This window comes from Polistes canadensis, unplaced genomic scaffold (genome assembly GCF_001313835.1).
Source record: "Polistes canadensis isolate GaletaPanama2010 unplaced genomic scaffold, ASM131383v1 scaffold_3, whole genome shotgun sequence".
Classification (NCBI taxonomy): Eukaryota; Metazoa; Arthropoda; class Insecta; order Hymenoptera; family Vespidae; genus Polistes; species Polistes canadensis.
The window spans coordinates 1,763,025-1,786,452 of NW_014569550.1; the positions used below are offsets into that span (position 1 = coordinate 1,763,025).

Consider the following 23,428-nt stretch of genomic DNA (forward strand, 5'->3'; position numbering starts at 1 on the left):
ATTTTCTTTTTTTCATATTATTTTTATATATTTTTAATTTATATATTTAAAAATATATATTTCGTATATTTTTTTTTCTATTTCTAAAAATATACTTTTCTCTTTTAATTTCTTAAAAATTATTAATAATAAGATTATATTCTATTTATATTATTAAACGTTTGTGTGTGGACTTTTAAACGAGATAATATTTTTCCGGAGCAGTAGATCTACGAAAAATATACAGCGAGTAGTGAAAAGACACACGCGAACAGAATTGAATTCTTATTTCTCGGGTGACTTCTACTTCGTCTTTTCTCTCAATCTTTATTCTTATCTTTTCTTTTGTACATATAATGTCAAGATGACGAAAAATGATGAAAAGAGAAAGAAAAACAGAAAGAGAAAATATAAAAAAAAAGGAATTTACTAAATAACAACATGAAAACTTTTTATATTATACAATATTACAATATAAAATGAAGCAAAAAGAGTTTAAAGGTAAAGTATAAAGCAATATTATTTCTTGAGATTATTAAAATGTTACAACAACTCTAGAAGATTTATCAAAATTTATAAAGTTGCAGACTCAAATATAATCAAAGTTCTTAATATTTCTCTGTAATATAGAATATATATAAAATAAAATGAAATAAAATAATATATATATATATATATATATATATGAGCATACACATACAATTGCACAACTTAATTCCAGTATATTTTTATCATAAAATTTCATTCCAGCCAATAACCTTCGATGTCACTCATCACTGGCTTTGAGTATTGACGTTTACCGTGAAACCTCGCTTCTCAAGCAACATACCTTTATACGTCAATTGTAACTAAATTTGATATCTTCACGTGTAAGTTTATCAACGTTCAACAATATAAAATACAAAACTTTCTTGAAATTAATTTAATTAAATAATAGATAAAAAATAAAAGGAGAAATAAAAATTACCACAAATGTAGTTAATAACGCGTCTACCTTAACTATATATTTATTTACACGTTTATTCTAATGCCAAAAAAGAGACCACAAAAATATACTCGAGCTTGCATATGGAAATAATTAAAGTTATTAAAGTATAAAACTATGTAAATTGTTACTATAATATTAGTTATATATATATTATGTTTCATAGTATTTAATTAATTTTAAATACTAACAATTTCCCAGAATTTTAATTACTTCCCATTTAATAATGAATACAGCTATCATAAAATATATTATATATTGTATACAATAATAACATGTCAACAATGTGTATTTAATAGAACGTAAGTATAATATACTTATTTTACGTATAACTGTAACGCATAAAACTAATCGGCTTTAGTATGTATTACGTTAAAATGTTAAAACACCTACAGATTTTCCAACAGTTACATCATCATTCCTACACGTGACTGGAAGTAATTAACAATATACTATATATACTATTAATCATTCTGATCGAGAATAAGAAAATTTATAGCTTGGTTATGCTTGATACAAATCAAAGGGAACTTGCGTCGACGTTAATTAAAATTTGTTTATTCCTTCTATTTCCATAGGCATATCTTTCAATATAGTCTCAAAATGTTTCTTCTACCTTTCCCATTTATTTCATTTTGTTTTGAAGAAAATTCATTGTGTTAAGTATAATTAATAATAAATCCCTAAGACAAACTGTTCGATGAATACTTACAATACTTCCTAAGAATACCCTTTCTTCCCTACCTACTTTGTATCCTTTCACTCTTACTTTTTCTCTCGTGCAAACGCCAAGTGGGTATGGAAAACTTAAAAGCCATTCTCAATAATATAAGTACTAAGGCGAGTACTCCGACCATTTTACTGAATATGTAGTAGTAGTGCTCACTTATATATGAACGAGCTCGACTCGCAAATATTTATAACGATCGTTCGTGAGAAACTAGAATTCCTTATTTCTTAAGAAAAAAGAAGAAGAAGTGGAAGAAGAGGATGAGGAAAAAGAAAAGAAAAAGAAGTTTGTTTATTTTGCAAAAATAATATTCATTCGCAACGCTGTTATCTACCGTATTCATTAGAATTCTCGTAAAATTCATCGCAAAAAAAAAGATTATAATACGATTCTGCGCACTTTTTTAATTTTTTTTATTCAGTTATTGATTTATAGTATAGTTATTGAAATTATTTTGAAATATCCTATATCTTCAAAAAATCTCGAGTTTATACATATATTGGAAAGAGAATAAAAGGATAACTTAGAATGAAAATTATTAATAATTTAATACAATTATTATGATCTGGAAAAGAAAAAATTAAAGAAATAAATCAATTTGAAGGAAAAAATAGTGATTACGATAATATTCATCTTTCAATATTAAATAATCGTACTTGACAATTTTTCCAAAATTATGTTCGTATATATTTTCAGCTTGATATCGTATTTAAATTTTTCTGAAATTTGTTCTAAACGTTTCGTGAATTTTTCTAAACGAAATATTGTAAGAAAAATCATTAAAACAGTACAAGACGAATATTTAAACGTCTATAATCGAATAATAAGCAGGATCAAAAATGAGAGGTGAATTCAGATCATGTGATATTATATAAATGTCAGAAATAGCTTGTTACGAACTCCTTTATTCTGAGAAAAAAATGGAATTTTCGATTCATAAGATAATTCACAAGGAAATAAAAAAAAATATGATAAAAACGCGAGGACGTTTATCTAAGAAAAGCAAACAAATTTAAATCGTAGTTTTATTCTTCGCTTCGAGAAAAATAGACAAAGCTGGGGCAGAAGAAAAAGAAAGATAGAAAGAAAGACGTTTGAGAACGTAAACAATGTCGCCATATTGACAACATAAAATTTTCGATATTATTCAATTACTACGAAAAATTTTGCTAAGAAAGTTTACTTGTTGAAATTAAGACAACTACATTTCTTTAATTTAACATAAAATCGCCAATTGACTCATAATTTGACCATTCTCAAATCGGTAAAATAGACATTTTCGCATCTGAAGGAGACGTAATTCCATTAAAAGCTAAGGTAAGAGAAACTCGTCTCCATTCTTACCTACTTCAGAATCGACGAATGGTTCTGACAACGGACGTCGTAATACGAAGCAATAAAAACCTTAGTCAATAAAAAGTGAGCAACAAAAAGGAAATCAAATAGTTAGGATTAGAACGAAAAGGATCAATACTTTCTGATGGACCAAGAGGGTATAACAATTCAAGAAAAAAAAAAGGTAACAAAAATAAAGAGATAAATGCAAGTAAAAACACAATCATGATAACACAATAACCCTATTAACATATTTTTCATACTTGACAAAATGACTAATTTATTATTTAATAATATTACTCAATTATTGTTCACTGATGTTTTATATAAATCTCGCTAAAACATATTAAGCAATTGAAATATTTTGTAACGTTCCTAAAAAAAAAAAAAAAAAAGTAACATGATTGTTAAGTTTGCTAAATGAAATAGATTTATTTCGTTTTATTTGTATACCAAGAGGTTAATAATTTGCACTCGAGAAATTAAATTGGAGCATTGAAGATTTCGAATACATCTAATTTCCTATCACGTGGGACTTCGATATTTTAATTACACACCCGACATTACAGGATGTACAAAAAAATAGGCATTTCTTGATTCAATAAAATATGGAAGGTTATTAATTTGTTTCGAGAACCGACATAACGTCTCAAATGTTATCGATGGCAAAATAACGTTCGTCGTAAAAGTTAACGATGCCATTAACTCAACTAGAGTTATAATATCGAAGTATACTCACGTATACTTTATATATAATTCACATATATCGTATATGCATTATATATAGTATAAAAAAATACTATAATACAATATATATTATAGATTAAAAGAAATGTTTTTTCGTATTTTTACACTAAATAACTTTTTTAACTAAATAAGGTCTCGAAAATAAATAAGAATAAAGACGAAATTCAATAAATTGTGAATTTTTAATATAAAAAATGTATAATGTTTAGGATATAATGTAATATCAGTACATTTGATACACAGCTAATTAAAAATTTGGATATCAAAAATGTACCTTGCTCTGATCGACCAAAGATTGGAAAAATGGATGACAAAATTGAGGAAGACCAGTACATTAGCAGTCATGGTATTGATAAGCAACTAAATATCTATCATAAAATGATTTTAAACCATTTGAAGAAGACTGGATAGAAAATGTAAAAAAAGAAAAAAATCTTATTTCGCTTTTTTGTTTAAATACGAAGAAACTTTTCCTCCGAGCCAATACATACTATATATTTGTAATTAAAAATTGTATATTATATATATATGTCGATAAAAAGAATCACTCCAAGAGCAATCAAACATAGATGGGTACACGCAGTTCGTTAAAACAACACGCTCGTATACTGTAATTAAATATCGAAATTTTCGTTTTTGAAATAACGAAACATCCAGCGGTCAGAGTGATAGACATTCGGATTTAGCGAATGGTAGATAAAAAGAGCTTGTAAATCAATCGTAAAAGAGAAACACAACTTTTCGCACAATGTCGATGGTGAACGATTTAAAAAGACGATATTTTAAGAATCGATGCAATATTCTAGTGAATCATCTTTCCGTCAAAATTTATTTGCTTATCCAAACAATAAATTTGAGAAAAACAACTCTTGTCATTCCTTCGGTATTTACAAAAAGACGAAAGTTGTTTTAATTTCTACTACACCGTATCGCAATTATCTTCAATCGGAAATAATCTTTTCGGGAGAATAGATCGTTTAACATTAGAATTACCAAAACCAATCAGAATGATTGATTAAACTAAATGAGTCTCTAACTTGTTTTTATTATAAATGTTTATAGAAAATATCAGGACCAGTTGACACGTTTCTGAATTTGTAATTTTGTAAATTGTTGTTTTAATGAATTACTTGATAGAAACATTTGCTAAAATATACTTTGATCATTCCTCTGAAAATAAAAGAGAAAATATTTGTTTAACGAAATCGCGAAGCTATTTATGCATGCATGAAAAATTTTTCAAATATAATATTATAATATATTTTAATATATTCTATAATAATATAATCTATAAAAAATAAAAAAATAATGTATTATTAATTATAAATAATATATATAGATAAAGACATATATATTGTACATACATCGTAATGATAAACTTTAAGAAACATCAAGGACCATTTTATCGTAATAAATTCCTCGTGTTTTGGGTCAAAATCTCAACGTCAAGAATCAAGAAATTGTAGCTCGACATGCGATTTTCCCTCACTTCGTCGAAATTACCGTACTTTCGTTCTTCGAACTACTGTTCGCTAATTATAGTAAATAACGATGTAACGATAGAAGAATAAAAATATCATTCCAACTGAAACGAAAATTATAATCGATAATCAAATTTACGATTAGAATCAAAATGATACTTAATATTACAACCAATGGTTTAAAAATAATGATTACTCACAAAATAATTCATCTAGAAAGTTTTGAAAAATCGAAAAAAAAAACATTCTTACTAAATTATTTCGAATCTCCGAAAGATACTTTATATGTTGAATTTTTAAGAATCACACTATCTGAGTACGATAAACCTATTTTCGTGAGTGGACAGATGTTTCCAGAGAAAAGGTCAATCGATGACTCAGGAAAATTTCTATGGTGTCCGCGGTGTAATATAAAAATTCCTATATTTTTGTGTGATAATATTTTAACTTGACAGACAAAAAGACGAAGCATATAAGTAAATACCTTGAATAAAAAGAAAACGATAAATAATCGACTACTATATGAAAATTATAACCAATATATTTAACATATATTATAGAAAACCCCTTAACAATGAGAGGATGTTCGAAAGTAAAATCATCTCAAGGGTCGCGTTATTGAGCCTGTTACCTGTGATTGACGAGTATACTCGTCATAACAGAACATATTAACATTTTTCGATGACGAGTATACTCGTCATATGGAAAAAGTAGTTTTGCCATTTATGTATATATATAAATTTTAGTTTTAATAAAAACTACAATATATTCGTAACTTTTAAAACGTTTTAAATAATTGAAAATCAATTTAAAAAAAAAACGTCCCGATAAGTCAATTTTTGACAAAGTTACGGCTATTTGAAAAAAAAATAGCCATTGTTTTTAAAATTTATCACTTTTTTTAGGTTGGGTAAAAAAAATTTGAAAAATTCTCAGGAAGATTTTCAATGGAGTAGAAAATAATTAAAAAGTTTCAGCTAAATCGAAAGGGATCGGATATAAAAGTGTTCGATTTGACGTGGAATGTTCCATATACAAATAGAAATAAAAAGAAAATAATACAAAAGGTGAAAATTGGATCACTATTTTTAAATTTCTAGTTCATCGTCGTCATTGGCCGATAACATCTACCTACATTCTCGGGCAGATAATTAGATTGGAAAGATAATTATCAAAATGCGTTTCATTATTTCACACATTTACGACGAAAAAAGAGTAGTTGAAAAATTAAATTTACTTGGAAAGATTGTATTAATCTCTTTCGAGAATTTCTAAAAGCTATTGAAATTTATAACTGACGAACGACATCCTAGGAATAATACAAAGTAACTGATTTAATTAAATAAAATTCTAAAAAATAAATAAATAAAAAAAATTCGATATTAAAAAATAAAATAGCTAAATATATCGATTTATAATAGTATGATAATAGACAACAAGAAAGATGAATATATATATATATATATATATAATACATATGCAACGTTGTAGTTAAGACATAGAACAGTAAAAAGCATCAGCTGTTCAAAGTTGAGTTTGCTTATTGACGCTGACATTTCTCAAACTAGAAGACGTCATAGATTTTCGCACGCTTCTAATCGACAGTTTGGTCAGTTTCGATATACCACAAAGGTTAACACAATGACGCAAGCTTGCTTACATGATAGGAATATATATATATATATATATANTTGGCTGGAATGAAATTTTATGATAAAAATATACTGGAATTAAGTTGTGCAATTGTATGTGTATGCTCATATATATATATATATATATATATATTGAGAAAACATGTGGTCAAATCTCGATATGTTTTAAAGAGAAAATTCATATAAAAGGAAAAGAAAAAAAATGAAAAAAATATATCTTAACTTGTATAAATGTATAGAGTTCATCAAGAAAAAAATCTTTTTATGACATCATCTATCACAATCTCCTTTCAAATACACCATTAATTTTCTTTGATCTAAGAAAACGTCGACAACAAATATCTAATTTGTCGATTGAGTCACAAGAAAAAGTTGAAAAGGTTTTCTCTCTTCTTTCTCTCTTTCTCTCTTTCTCACTCTCTCTCTCTCTCTCTCTCTACCTCTCTTTTCCTCTTTCTAGAAACGAAAACTTTTTCTCAACGATTTATGAAAATATCGAGTATGCTCGAGAGGAACTTCCTTAGAAACTTTACCCAATACAGAGAACCTTCCGATTTACTTTTGTTAATCTAAAATAGATGGACAATTTGAATCTGATTGTGAGTTCGGTATGTTATTTTGTACTATTGTAACATCACTTTAACCGAGACATTTTGGTCTCATGAAATCAGAAGAGTTTGTTATCTAAACTTTCCTCGGATTCTATCGAGATACGCAATTGTTATTTCCATTGTTATGTGATCGAACTACCCATTAAAATTAAGAAATACAGTAAAAAGAAATGTTTTCTTTATGTATGTATTTTAATAATTGTAAAATTAAAACGCAAATTTTATTTGTCATCCTCTATAAACAAATGTTCTTTAATTATAAAAATTGTATCTTATCTGTAACAAGAAGAAATATGAATGAAATCCTCTCTTTTTTCGGATTGTAAATTAATTTTTTTTTTTTATACATCAATCACTTCAAAATTATTGATACCATTAAAGAAATAGGATATTTCCATAACGTGACTAAATATTTTGTTAGCAACGTTCCAAACTTGCTCGCGAGCAAAGAGACATTTTGAAAAACCAATCGAAGTATTTATCGATCTTTTTCAAACGCTCAAAAAGAAAGATAACCAAGATATTTTTTTGTCTATTTACCTTTATTATACGCCATCCTTTTTCTATTTCTCTCTCAATCTTTCTAACTTATTTGATATTCAATATTCTTTCTTCTTTTTCTTCAGATATATATACTTGAAAGTAACACGAAAACATCTCGTTCGATCTTCTAGTTGCTCAAAAATTCATTCACGTGTTTTATTCTTGCGAAAACGAAAAGAGTAAAGAATATTAAAAGACGGTGCAACACGATAAGAAGTTAGTACAATAAGTTTTATAAAGAAGCTAACTCGCGCCGAAGAAAATACACACTTGCGTGACTTCCAATAGATTTTCAAAATGGCGTCGCATGATTTTCTAACAACGACCAAAAGCCGTGCGACGCAGTAGTCTTAAAGTGTATTACTCAACTCGTCTTTTTAATTAATTTCAACGAGAAAAAAAGGAAAATAAGTTTCTGATATTTGCAAGCAAAAATTTTTGCCTCTAAAAAAAAAAAGAACATGTATTTTTATCTTGTTGTTTGGAAAATTAAAAAATACAATTATAGCGAATCGAAAAAAGTTCGGAATAAAGTTTGAGTCTCGAAAATTGTATTTTCTTGGAAAAAAAAGAATTACTCTCACATTTTTCTTCGCTAATCATGCAAGCATCACGTACATTGCTTCTTTCTTTCCTCATAAGCAAAAACTAGTATATATTTTTGTTATTTTTCTCTAATGCACTTAAACGTATGAATCGTTTGTCTATACACAAGTGCACACAAACACATTCGCGAAAGTCTATAATATAAAAGTTCTTCAACTTAACACAACAATGAACTAATTTCCCCGATTAAAAAAATTAATCGACCGGTTATAAAAACTACGCAAAATATTTAACAAAGATAATTTCTTTTCAAATTTTCGCGCGCATTAGGATCGACGCACCGAAAACCTGGGAAGATCGTCAATTTTTTACGTGGCATTTTCGAACGATTCGAAGATAAACTTTCACTATACACTAAACGAAATAAATTCTATTTTTATCATAAGAAATAATATCTTCATAGTTGTCTCTTCGTAATGTCACTATTATTTTAAGTATAATCGATCGTTTCTCATTATTCACATGTACATGTTAATATCTATCCACTTATTTAACTTTATAACTTCAAAAAGGCGCCAAAAATCGATCGAAAAAACAATTACGAATAAGTTTTACGATATTAGATATTTATACTGACTGTAGAAAGATTTGATTTTCAATAGACGAACGTGTGTCAATGTATTACATTTGTCAAAGGTCGATTAAACGGACAGAAAAGCGTCAACGATGAAACCCGCTAAAGTCCTGTGGATTTCCAATACTCTTTTAATCTTCCTCTCTTTCTCACTCTTTCCCTCTCTCTTTCTATGTCGTGTTCACACAACACATACAAACACGCGATTTCGATCTACGCCGGAAAATAACAAATTTCACGAACAAAACAATTCGATTTACATAATGTCTCGAATGAAAACCAGAAATGAAAAAAATCGGACAAAATGATCACTTTGAAGCTGCACGATCGGTCCGTAATCACGCGCGGCTCTCAACAAAGCGCCCTGTCGAAGCGCTAGTAACAACAAAAGACAAGCAACGACGAATCACGAGGGGTGGCGTCCCTCTTCGCGATCGAAACTACACCTACCGGCCAATTTGGCCAACTACGTAGCCATCGGACTTGTGACCGGTAAATATGAAAATGATAATCATAAAATTGACAAAATTTATTTTATCAAAAGAATAGAGAAGTACATAGAAACTCAAAAATCCCCTTTTTTATCTAACCAGTTTTATATTTAATTACTACCGGGACCACCAATGGGCGATAGTAGGTAGAATACTGTATTCTTTGATAGTTTGTACCATTCTTTGATAGTTAAGTACCTACTATTGCTTACTGATAGTCCCGGTAGTAACTAACTGAATCTGAACTAAGATGAATCTGGTTAGATAAAAAAGGGGACTTGTGAGCTTCTATGTACCTATGTATTCTTTGACGAAGCTTTGAAAACATCCCTTATCATCCAAACAATATACAGGCATCTACTTTACCGATGATTTACAAACTTATCGAAATAAGGATATTGTTTATATCAGTTTACACACAAATGTTTTTTAAAATATCACTTGAAAAATTATTCTATTAATTTCGTAACATGTTTAATTAAAATCTTGTTAAATATAGATACTTGTTTGTTTCGCGTTCAAAAATATAAAAAAATAAAATGCATCCACTCTTTAGGGTGACGTGGGTTATCTAACCTTACCATAAGGGGGAAGATTAAGAATAGAATGTATCTATTATGAGAACGGTTATTCTTAGGATGTTTTTCTACAATGGGAAAGAAATTTGTAACGAAAGTAGAAAATCATGTAACTATTAATAAAAAAATCTTATCGTATTTATTGCAAAACGGATATTAATATAAATAACTGAATAGTTATTATGGAATAAAAATATTTTGTTTTCTATTACCGATGAGAGAGATACACTTTAACAAGTGTCGATAAATCAGAACAAATTATCGAATATCCTGGAAGTAGGTAATACAAAGTTTTAATTACTAATGATACGTCGATAAAGTGAAAAAAGAAGCAGAAATCGATAATAAAATTTAATTCTTTTTGGTTTTTAACATTCAACTTGTATAAAAATTTGTATACAACATAAGTGCATATAGAAATATTGTAAAAAGGAATTGTAAGCTTAGCTGAAGAGTTCTCATCAAATAAAAAAATATATGTTTTTTAATCTCATTCTCGGAATGAATTTATGAAAAAAAATTTATGCTTCTAATTAACTTTTCTTCAACAAGCAGTTAATAACATTCTTTCATTATAAGTCAAATGAAAATAATATAATTTCTCTTGACATTTCTCTTATGTTAGTAAGAGAACATATTCATATGCATGATATTAATCGTGAAAACTTAGTCGAAAATCGAAACATTTTATTTCTTATAAAATTACAAGTTAAACAATCTATGTTGTTTCCAAACCAGGAGGAAAAGCTTCACTCGCTTTAAGATTAAATGAAAAATTGTAATTCGTTAAATCACATCGTTTTCCCAAACTCAACATGCATCGATGAATCCGATTCTCGTTATTTCAATTTTTGGTTTCTGATTGTTATCGAATCGGTGGTAGCATTACCATTTAAATAAATTAATTAATAGAACAACAATAGAGCATAGCCAATATCGAAAATAGACATTTCCATAAATATTTTCCAGTCGCGTAAAAATTTCTAGTTAGTTACTGTTTTTGACATTTATTTGAGATGTATAACAACGAGCTAACGACTGTAATTAAAGTAATTTCGAGAAACAAATGAATAAATATCTAAATATAATACATAGATAAATAAACGAGAAAAAAGTATATAAGAAGCTCACCTAATTGATGGCCACTCTCCATCAGTCGTAGTAGTCGGTGCAGATGTACTTTTATTTGGTAAACTCAATCGCGGTCCAATTCTAAGCGTCATGGGTCGCCGCCTTCGCAGCGTGTAATCTGAAAATATCGAACGAAAACAAAGTTTATGGTAATATGCCACTTTCTAATCATAATTTCATCTCTAAGTATGATGTCGTTAAATAAAAAAAAAAAGTTCAATGTTTATATAGCATTACCGTCAATTTTGCTTTGAAAATCGAACGAACGAACTTTACGACTAAAAGAATAACTTTAAAACGGAAAATAAAGTAAAACGATTAACGTTGACGGAAAAAAAAAAATCGAAAAGATCTTATAGAACAAAGAGTAGAAGTTTAACAAAAATCCAACTTTCGAGATGATTTTTTTCAAAGAATTTTTTTCTCGAGCATCAAATGTCTCCGTTAAACCTTCCATCGCTTTCCTTCTCTTTTTTCGCTAAATTTACATTAACAAATCTTTTGCTTATGTATAAGAATTACCTTAATTAAATTATTCTTCCCATAAAGAGAATAAAAGAACTTTGGTAAAGCGTCAGTGAATACTTACTCTTAAAATAGCAAACCTTTGAAAAAGAGATACGCTAGAATGAAAAATAATCTATTCTTTACTAGAAAAAATGCTTCGTAATTATGATTTGCCTAATTAACAAGTTTCTTCGAAAAAAGACACGATTCTTACACTAGCGCATATTATATATACCTACTTAGAAACCGACACAAGATTGTAAATCCAACGGTAAGTAACAAGATAGCTAGTCGTTTATTTTAACACGTGTAAGTATCTAAATAAGTACGTGCAACAAAAAAAGGACAAGTAATGTTATATTTAAAATAAAATCGAACGCTTTTGAAGTTAAAGAGGCATAAGAAATTCAATACGTATACCTCGTACTTCATGCATAGTTCATTTCAAGGAAACGCGAGAAAGTTAAGAAAAATTATATTTTACCAAATAAATAAGATCTTCTTAATGATAAAGATATAATCGTGAACTCATAATTCAAAAGAATTTCTTCGGGAAAAAAACAAAAAAAAAGAAACAAGAGACGCGAGATTATCGAAAAAGTCTTACCATTCGCGCAGCAGAGAGAGTTACGTCCTTGAAAAACGTGCGGTGATAAATATTGAGGATGTGGATGCGTAGGAGTCGCTGGGGTGGTCCTGCTGGAGGCTGGGGACGCCATCCAGGGCGGTGCGACATCCCTTATCGTATTTTCCTCCGTCACGGAGATGGGTATCTCATTGGTCACCCGCACTTCTATTCCAACCGTCTGTAAAAAACGAAGTAAAACCAAAATGACCTTCTTTTTCGATGAGTCGATAATCTTGTGGTCGATTAATAATGAAGCCGTTCAAAGACTCGTCTTACTTACAAGCTTCTATTTGACAAATATTGAATATCTTCTACAATCCTGTGTCAAATTTATGTACGTTCTCTCTTCCTAACATCTATTGAACACAAATACGAAATTAGTTGATGTCGTTTGAACTTCTATCATATCTGAAGCAACAGTCTCTTAAGTACTCATTAAATACCTTAAAATAAGAACTTTTAGATATTTACAATGATGAAGTTATCGTTAAATCATTTTATATAATGTTTGTTCCCAGGCATTGTTAACATTGCCGGGGAAGGTTTGGAACCTAGGCGGGTAACATATACACATACACAGATGCGTGTGGTAAGATTGTAGAGAATATATATGCACAAATATATATTACAATATTGCATTGTTAAAGGAATCTGCTAGGAAAATGTTAAAGATGTTTCTAGATTAAGGGAAAAAAAAACTTTATCAAACTTTATCGATACCAATATTTTTCATTGAATCGGAAAAATCATTGGTGGAGAAAAGAAGAAGGAAGAAAAAGATCAAGAACAAATTTGATCAAGCAGAATCCGGATTTCGTATCCCCACAATAAGAATCAACCAATTTGCTGTCGTCAACCAGAAAGAGACGCTTCTTAATACTAACTCGAAAATAAAATTTTGTATATAGAAGAAAAAGTAAAGTTATTCTTTTCTTAAACAGACAATTATTAACACTTTCATTATTTCCGAATATTTTTCTATCAATATCTTAGTATCAAGAGTTACATAATTTCCGATATTTTCTATTACGTATTATATTTTCCAAGGTATCTCTTTCTTTTAATATCATCTATCGGTTTTAATAATTCTTACTTTTCGATCAGACGCGCAACCTGTTGACTCCTGTATCCTCCCACGAGCAAAGCAACTACTGATACTTCGAATTTAACACCATTAACGTTTAATTACATTACGATCGATTTTGTAATTATAAAGGGAGAAGAAGCTTTACTCATAGTTTAAGCAATAGAATAAAATTCTTATGCAAAATACCGAGCTACCGTATTTTCCATTAACTCGAATGTTACGCCGTAATGGAAACGTAAATGTAATATAATACCTATAGAAATAAATTAAATTTGCCGCATTTCGGAAAAGATATCTCGTAATGAATAAACGTTCAGAACTTTAATTGAATGAATTAAATACTTACATTAAAAGAACTGGATATAGACATATAACTCGACCATTCAAACGAGCATCAAACATTACTGTTGAATTTTATCTATGAAACACATATCTCTTATAGTATATATACGTATTTTTATACTCTATAGAAAAATCGTATTGATTAAAATTGGACGAGAGAATTGAAAAAGCAACCAGCTATACTTTTTTTTTTTTTCAACGTATGCGTTTGTACTTACACGCAACTCGTTATCTAGACATTCGTGTACGTACTCTCTCCGTTTGTTTTAAAACATTTAAAACTCATCAATACTTCTTCTTTTTTTACCGGCTTTGACGACTTTTAAATCGTCTACGGTTAATCTCGGAGCTTCGAAAGATACTCGAAACACGATAATTATTACACAATCGCACATATTTCGTTTCCCTCTCTTTTATTTATTTGTCTTTCTTCTTCTTCTTTCTCTCTCTTTTTTTTTTTTACAAACAGAGAAGAGAACAAACAATAATTCAAGCTGACTATGAATTGGATTTGTATGAATTGTAATATCTCACGATTTTTTCCTATTCTCTAAAGTATTTCTCTTTCTCTTTTCTCTATTTGGAAAAAAAGCTCGGTTAATAGAAAAAAAAAAAAAAAAAATTAAATAAAGAAATAAAAATCAATTCTCCACGTGATCTGGAATTTAAAAGAAGTGATTATCGGAAGGCATGTTATAAACACAAACACTACGGCCTTCTTTCCGATCAAATAAAAACGACGACAACATGACCAAAACCCTTTTCTCTCCCCTTTCTCTCTCTCTCTCCTTCTCTTTATCTCTCTCACTATCTCATACGCATACGCATACACACACACGTACATAGATTATCTGTCTCTCTTTCTCCACCTTGCAGCCCGGTAAATATTTATTCAGGATATAGAGCTGTTCTATTGGTCTATGTCGAGTATACACCTTAATTGCATATCGATCGACGCCTTTCTACCGGCTTAACGATCTTCCACTTTCACCATAAGACTTCAAGATTTTGAGAGATGAGCAAAGGATATTAATAATAATTATTTTTCCTAATTAACCCATTTATCAAACTAATATAAATAAATACGTATTTTCATATATAAGTATATAAATATATAAGTACGTATATATATATATATATTTTTATATACAAATATATAATTGTATATATTCTGTGAGTGACCCTTAAAATCGTACACCGTTATGATTACTAGATTTTCGCTTGAAAATTAATGATATAGCGTATTTAAGATGAAGACAATTTAGAAATAAATATATTACAATACCATAATTATATATTTAATAAGTTTAACTTGAAATATTTTCTAACAAGTGAATTAAACAAATATGAACAATATTAAAATAATGTATGAAAAATACTCGTACCTTAAAATCGTATATATTAAAATAACTATAAAAACGAGAAGAATAACCGATTTTTTCATGTCTAACTTTTTAATCACCATTTGTTTTTACTGTTATTTAAATGCTATTTAGAATCTCAGAATCAGTTTATTACCCATTAAAACGTTCGTCGTCCAATTTTATTCAGTCACCTATTCAGTAATTGGACAACGAACGTGTTAAAATTAGAATAATACAAAGTACATTTGTTTAAAAATTATTTATCTATTAAATTTAAATATTAAACAATTTATATCTGACATATTAGTACATGGAAATTATTTAATTCAAAGTTATCATTAGCCAAAAACGTTAAAACAAATGTATATAAGTTTAAACAAAAATTTAAATATTGATAAAATATATTAAACTGTTCGATTTACCTTAATTGATTGATAATTAATCGAAAAAAATATGTATTGTAGTCCAAAAGCACTGAACATAAGTTCGACGCACCGTCCTCTTCAAAATCCAAAAGTAAACTGGCTCGTTGCCTTTTATGAAAGTTCTTTTATTCAATGTTGTTTTTATGACTTTCCGAAGGCTGTATATGTATATAACGTAAATAATATTTGTAATAAATAGAATTTATTCTCTTGAAAGACACATAAACAACTAAAATTTTAATTAACTTTCATAGAGGACAACGACTCAGTTTACCGTTGAATTTCGAAGAGGACGGTACACCATACCTATATTCCGTGCTTTTGGACTACACTACATATTATTTTTGATTAATTATCAATCAATTAAGGTAAATTGAATACTTTCATTTATTCTATTAATGTTTAAGATTGTTTAAACTAATATACATTTGTTTTAATGTTCTTGATTAATAATAACTTCGAATTGAAAATTTTCATCTAACAAAATATTTAACCGAAATTTTTTAATATTCTAAATACACTAATTGATATTTAATTTGTAAACAAATACCTATACTTCGTATTATTCTTACTTTAATAGATAACAATTTAGTAAGCATTAAGGTGTACGATTTTAAGGAACACTAACAGTATAATAAAAGAGAAAATAAAATAAGGTTCATCGAATTTCTCTATTGCGATTATACGCGTACGTTAACGTTAAGGGGGGAGATAGGTGTAGGACGGTGTTTTTACAATGATCTTTATGAATTTTTTTAACACATAAGGAATTTATATTATTTACTGATATATTAGTATTTTTAGAAGGGTATGAATATGAAATATGATTTTTTGCTATTTTTTCATTTCATGTTCACAGTTTAAGTGAGGTTCACATAAAAGAGACACATATAAAAAAAAAAGTAAATTCTCTGTGCGATTGAATTTAAATTAAATTTGCAGCCTCCAAATTTACACAAACTGCTCAATCGGGTGGCGACCTACAATGCACGGCAGCTGATATCTCCGTTACTTGTCGAGGAAAATCTTTGAAAATTTCAGAATATATTCTCAAAATATATGTGTAAAATGAACTCACGATATCAGTAAATAATATAAATTCCTTATGTGTTAAAAAAATTCATGAAAATCACTGTAAAAAAAGTAAATAATAAATAAAAAAAAAAAGTAGATAAAGGAAGAGAGAGAGATAGTAAAAACAGTAAACGACTGTTTAGTTGGAAGATCAACGAAACATTTTGCATATTTTACTACACATTAAGTCGTTCCAAACTAATGAATTCCGTTTAATCGTCACTCTTTCGTTTCCCCTATCAAGAAGTCCTTTGTTTATTATCCGAAAATTAAGCAAGGTGGGGTGTATTAATCAGATGAGAGTAAAACAGGGAAGTTTCGTCATAATTTCTCGTGATTTCGAATTTTAAAGAAAAAAATGATCCTTGAAGAAATTAAGAGAAGAAGTAGAGAAACAGAAGAAGTAAAAAACAAAGGAAAATAGGAAACAAGCAAAAATAGAATAGAAAAGTGGAAGAGGAAAAAAGGGAAAATGGAACAACGGGGATGCGTGTCACCGGTCTCCCCCTTTCTTTCCGAAAAAAAAAATCTTATAGAAACTACGAATTATTTATTCTATCTTCGTATATATTTATCCCCTCTTCATTTTCTCCCTTCTACTTTGGAATTTTTTTCCCCCTTTTTCATTTTCTTTTTCCCCTTCTTATCTACTTTCTCATGAGTCCAATTTCATTTTAACATACTGTATCAACTTTTATTCGTCAAAAAAAAGCCGCAGGATGTTGAACGGTAGACGGGTGTTGCTCCTCGACGATTGCACTTCTTGCCAACATGCAAAAAAAAAAAAAAGAAAAAAAGTCATTTCAACCTATTTCCAACATAGTATCACTACTCTTTTTTTACCAGAATTGAGTATGTCTCAAAAATACGACGATTCGTTCATTAAACGAAAAAAAATTCTCGAACTGTGCTTTTGAAGTTTATTGCTATCGGTAAATAAAAACGATATTGCTCTTAGGGAAAAAAGTGGATTTTATTAAATCGCTCTCCGTCTCTATCTCTATCTCTATCTCTATCTCTATCTCTATCTCTATCTCTATCTCTATCTCTCTCTCTCTCTCTCTCTCTCTCTTTCTTTTTTTTTTATTTTCCCCTACTGTCAATTATCGAGAAGCATCGACACGGTGAGTACATAAAAAGAGCACTTTAGTATCATTATACTAATAAAGAGATCGACTGTCAGATAAGAAGAACAGATTTTTTACATAGTAGATAACGTATTACGTGCTGTAACCCTTTAACTGACTAAAAAACGATTCGATTTTCTAATTCGAATTTTTCTACGATATCATCCAATCATTCTTATTCTATCAATTTTCTTTTACTTTTGTATTCTTTATTTCATTGCTCGTTTTCCAAAGAAAACATTAAAAAGAAATATTTCGAAAGATTGATTCTTCAGCATTGGCATCGAGTCGGATTTTCAAGCAAAAGAATTTTCGATAAATTTTCCACCTCAAGAAGCTCCCATAAGGAATACGTTCTATCTATGCAAGTAAGTATTGCATATATCCACTTGTATATAAATTTAAAAATTTACGAAAATTTGAAACGAATTTTGTTTGCAAATAAAAGTAGATTTATTGAAGTCATGTAATAAAAAAAAAAACAAATTTATAAAAAGAACACCCTTGATTTCATTCGAAACTCATAACGATAACGTTTCTTGAGAAATAACGAAAGAAATAAAGAAAGAAAAAAATAATTCGCAGGTTTAATCGGTCACGTGGGAGTAAGAAGCTTAACTATGTTAACCGAACACGGATAAGATTGACGTGTAAACATTGAAGCTGATAAAAAGTTAACGAAACGCACTCAGGATTACGTGACAAATTAAAGGATACAAGAGGTAACGCGCGTATACCTATAGAAATATTTTATTCATGAAGAAGAACCATAAATGCATTTGTTTCATTTGTATCTTTTCTCCTCATCATTTATCTCCCGTTTCTTCCTTTGTCGTTAATCAAAAAATCAATAAACTAATAATCCAAGCTATGTACATATATATGCATTATCATTAGAATAATTAACAAAAGGTCAACTCTCTATTATAATGTATCCTAAGCTTTTCCTATGGGAATTCCAAATAGCTCTTTACAATTGAACAAAAAAAAATATTAGCATTTGCTAATAAATATATCTATCTATAATCACGTTATGCAACTTTCTATATAACACGGCTTAATCACTTTGCCTTTGATAAACAGAAAGAGCTTCGTCCATCGAATTCTCTAATTCGATATATTAGTAAAGTAAATCCACCTTAAAAACATGAAATTCTTTTTTTATCTGCCGATTCAATTCAAAGTAAATTGAAAAGTTTATTTCAGGAATTTTCGAAACTTTTCGAATCCAGCTCGGATTTCTTTGTGGATAATTATATTATCGTTCGGAAAAATCTTTGTGAGTAAATCGAAAAGAAAGTTTTAGAGTGACATTAGAATTCAACTTAGCCGTGACTCGTTACTTTTAAAAGTAAGTATTGGCACGTTTGAACAACTTCTGCAATAATAAAATAACTTTACGGTCAAATTTGTTCATTCCTGAACGGAAGATAAATAAGAAAAAGCCAAAGATTCTCAAGATCCTTGAATTGTAAATTTTTGAAAGCATACAGCTGTAAAAATACTTAACAGTATGATTCTTTTAAAAGCATACACGATGGCAAAAGAACAATATGAATTTAATTGTTCTCTCTACTTCTTTCATTTTATCCCCAAGTATCTTTTTTCCACGTAAATAAATACATAATAGTATTTTTCTATATCCTCTTATATCAATGAAAAAAATCTCTATGGGGAGAATATTGCAATCCTAATACTCCGCAATATATTATAACATAGGTATCTCAAAATAACCAGAGAAGACAAATTGAACTGTAACGCATGACAAGATTCAGTATCGTGGGAAATGACGTGGGACAAAGCTGAAGGATTTTTATACAATGAGAAGCTACAACTGCAATAAATGTCGAATAAAATATCTTGAAATTTTTTAACTGTGTATATAAATATTTATATATAGATATATACGATACACATCATAAGAATCTTAAGTATTTTCAACGTACATCTTGCATCATTACGAATTTATTACTGCTAATATTACTGTATAAAATAATTGCTTTTACAAAATAACGAAAATTACGTGCATATAATTGCCTGCCAGAAATATAAGTACAGTTACAGCATATCAAGAAGAATCACTTATTTGCAAGCTTGGGAAACTTCAAGAAGGCGTGTATGATTAAATCGAATAATTATTCTAAAGATTCTAATGACGAGTAAGTAATCGATTAGTTTTTCTATCTAATAGAGATTTCGAAGGAATAATTAAAATTATACACAATGAAATTATTAACCCGCAAATTTATAATTTTTTGTAAAAATTCCAAAATAGAAACTGACAAAATATCGAAATATTGCATATAAATTAGGAGGAAAACGCTTAATGGAAAACCATTGCATTTAATTAATTCCATATCTATTATATTATATTCCGTATTATAAATTTCTCAAAACAATTCTCTATTTGTCGTAATGAAAAGAATTTCTCCTAACGATACAATGATATATCTATAACAATTATTTGGTTTTGTTCGTTTGCTTTAGCATAAATATATCCTTTTATTAGGAATGATTGAGCGTGTTTATACCCAGACCTTCATTCGTTTTAATCGTGATAGGTTGGTTGATTTTATTCCCATTTAGCGATTAAACCACAAAATTTGCAGACAAACGAAACTAGTAACAACCATATTGCTTTTAGAAAGAGTTGGTCGCTATCATTCGCATATAATATTGCGTCATTCGTTTGTATGACGTACACTCTCTCCCTCTTTTTTTGCCGTTTCAATTCATAATAAATTATCGGACTTTAATATTAATAAATAAACGATATATAAAATAACGTATGATATGATGAACACACTCTCTTTTTTGACCTTCCAATTTATAATAAATTCGCCAATTTGAATATTATTAATTAAAGATATAAAAACTAATGAACAATTTTTTCTCCTTCCAACTCATAATTAATTCTGCAAATTTAAATAATCATAAATAAATAATCTATATCGATGAATTGATTCAGAAATAATTGAATAAGTGACATAATAGTCCATTGTTACGATTAAAATTATCCAAATACATTGTCGGAATATACTTACTTTCTTTATAAGTAAAGTACATTGACTAAACATAAATTCTAATAGCACATTTAATATTCGTTCATAAATATCCACTGCTTAGTTGCACATGGTTAAATATGAAGAAAAAATATATTCCGAAGGCGGAGTATGATGCATTAAAATGATAATAAATAAGAAAAAATAATAACAAAATAGTAAACAGGGCGTAAATACTGCGCAAACGAAGGAATAACCTATGTACTATGCATAAAGTAAAGGGTAAATGTGAACAGAAAAAAAGGCCATCCGACACAAAGGGGAAACCGCATTTGTGTCTGTTCTGCAGAAACATAAAAGAGAACGGGATGGGGAAGAAAAAACGACGAAAAAGACGAAAAACTATCAGAGATGTTGCTTCCAACATGTCGAAGAATTCCTATTGATCTCTATTATATAATCTTCCATTATCATCTCTCCGATGTTTGACGTTAATTAAGAAACATGATTATTAGATACGCAAACTTAAATATATGTACGAACTCTCTTCTTTTTATGTGTATAATATATGTATTTTGTTTTATAACTTATTTACATGTTTGCATAAAATAAAAGTAAAAACAAGCTACATGTTAATAATAAACGTTCTTAATTTGTAAAAGTAATACGATATATTTTTGAAAAGACATCGATGACACAAAATAAACTTTTCTCATAATATTTTAATATATATAAAGAAAATCAAAGAAATGATTTAAAAGATAGAATTCTTTTTGCGGCACAAGGAGCCAAAATATTATTCAAGATTACTTATATTTCGAGAAAGAATCTCGAGAAGAAGAAGAAACAAAAAATTGGATAAAAATCCAGACTAATGGTACCCTTTTTTCAGAACGTACATAACACTTTTCATCAACTCTATTCCCGTACTGTCATTTCTTTCCAAGCGATGAAAGTGTCTCATGTCAGTAAGAACGATGACGAGTTGAAAACTACGTGCTATAACTTTCACGAATTTTATATGAAAGATAGGGCTAAAGAGGTTCTTGTCAAAAATAAAAAATCCGTATTAAATTATACGCGCCTGAATTTTTTCTACGTATTGCATTAAAAAGGAAAACTGACATACATGAAATAGTAGCAGGAATTTTTTTTCTGTATTATTTCTTTTTTTTTTTTTTACGTTCAATATTTTTTCTTCATTTTGACAGTTTTTGATTAATCATATGCAATATTATACGAAAGTATGTAAAACATAAAATAAAATAGCCACGAATTCACAAAATCCGATTGTAAGAAATTTACGTAGATATACATATTACGGATTAGTCGCAGAATTATTCGAAATATTTTGTCAAACTTTTCTAAACAAATCTAAATATCTTATAATTTTTTTATAGTGGATATTAAAAACTTCATGTTTTATGTGAGATAAATATGCTTATATAATAAAATTAACAAAAAATATTCTTTTTTTTAAAGCAGAGAGGTAAAAAATACAAAATGAGCATTTCCAAAATCTGTTATCAAAAAGTTATATAAAAAGAGAATATATGGATTTTATATGTATATATATATATATATATATATATATATATATATATATAGATCTGGTTGATTTATGTTCATTCTGTAAATATCTTCTCAATCGATCAATCCTAACGTGAGTAGAGCACACTGATCTTTTCGTATCTTTTAAAATATTGAAAGTACATTACTTAATCGAAAGAAAAGGTTATTCAATTTCAAAAAGTATCTAGCCGAGTATTTCTCTCACTGACTGTACGTCGACGTTAAAATGTTTGTTTCATAAGCTTAGTTAGTTTTGAAATCGTTTTAAACGGATTGCATACATCCCTATACACTGTGAAAGGAACAAACAAATTTATTCGATGAAAGAAAAGAAAATCTTCGATTTTAACGATTGAATTTTATTCCCAAAAAAAAAAGAAATAATTTGTTGTAACTATTATAGTCGTTAATAACAATGAAATAAATGTTGCTTTAAACAAAAAATTGACAGATTAATTTATAAAAAGTTAAAGATATCACTGGTGGGTTTTGTTATCTTTTACAACGCGAAAAATGCATAAATTCTTGGGCAAAACTTAAAGGAGAACATCTCTTTGATATACACAAATATAATATATTTTATTGAAAATTTATATAACACACACACTCGAAAGAGATTTAAATATATTCAACACAAATAAATATCTGTTAAAATATTTACCAATTAATATTTATTAGGCCAGGATTTACGAACGTGCTAAATATTTAAATTCGTATAAGATTTTAGTGAATAATTGCCACGTTGAATTATTTACAAAAAATGCAATTATTTTGTCGAAAGTTCGACATCGATTTTCTATGCGCATAGTTATTTTTCTCTCTTTTTATTTTCATAGAAAAATATTAATCAAGGACTG

At 28.4% G+C, this 23,428-nt stretch overlaps 1 protein-coding gene across 1 annotated transcript in view; it reads right to left on the reverse strand.

Moving 5' to 3' along the window:
- LOC106785808 (cAMP-specific 3',5'-cyclic phosphodiesterase) overlaps positions 1 to 23,428 on the reverse strand; it is a 325,274-nt gene that overhangs the window by 295,621 nt on the left and 6,225 nt on the right. The window contains exons 2-3 of the mRNA XM_014746594.1: positions 12,558 to 12,756; positions 11,444 to 11,561 (exon numbers count right to left, since the gene is read on the reverse strand). Coding sequence (XP_014602080.1) covers positions 11,444 to 11,561; positions 12,558 to 12,756 — 317 coding nt within the window. The remainder of the gene's footprint in view (positions 1 to 11,443; positions 11,562 to 12,557; positions 12,757 to 23,428) is intronic.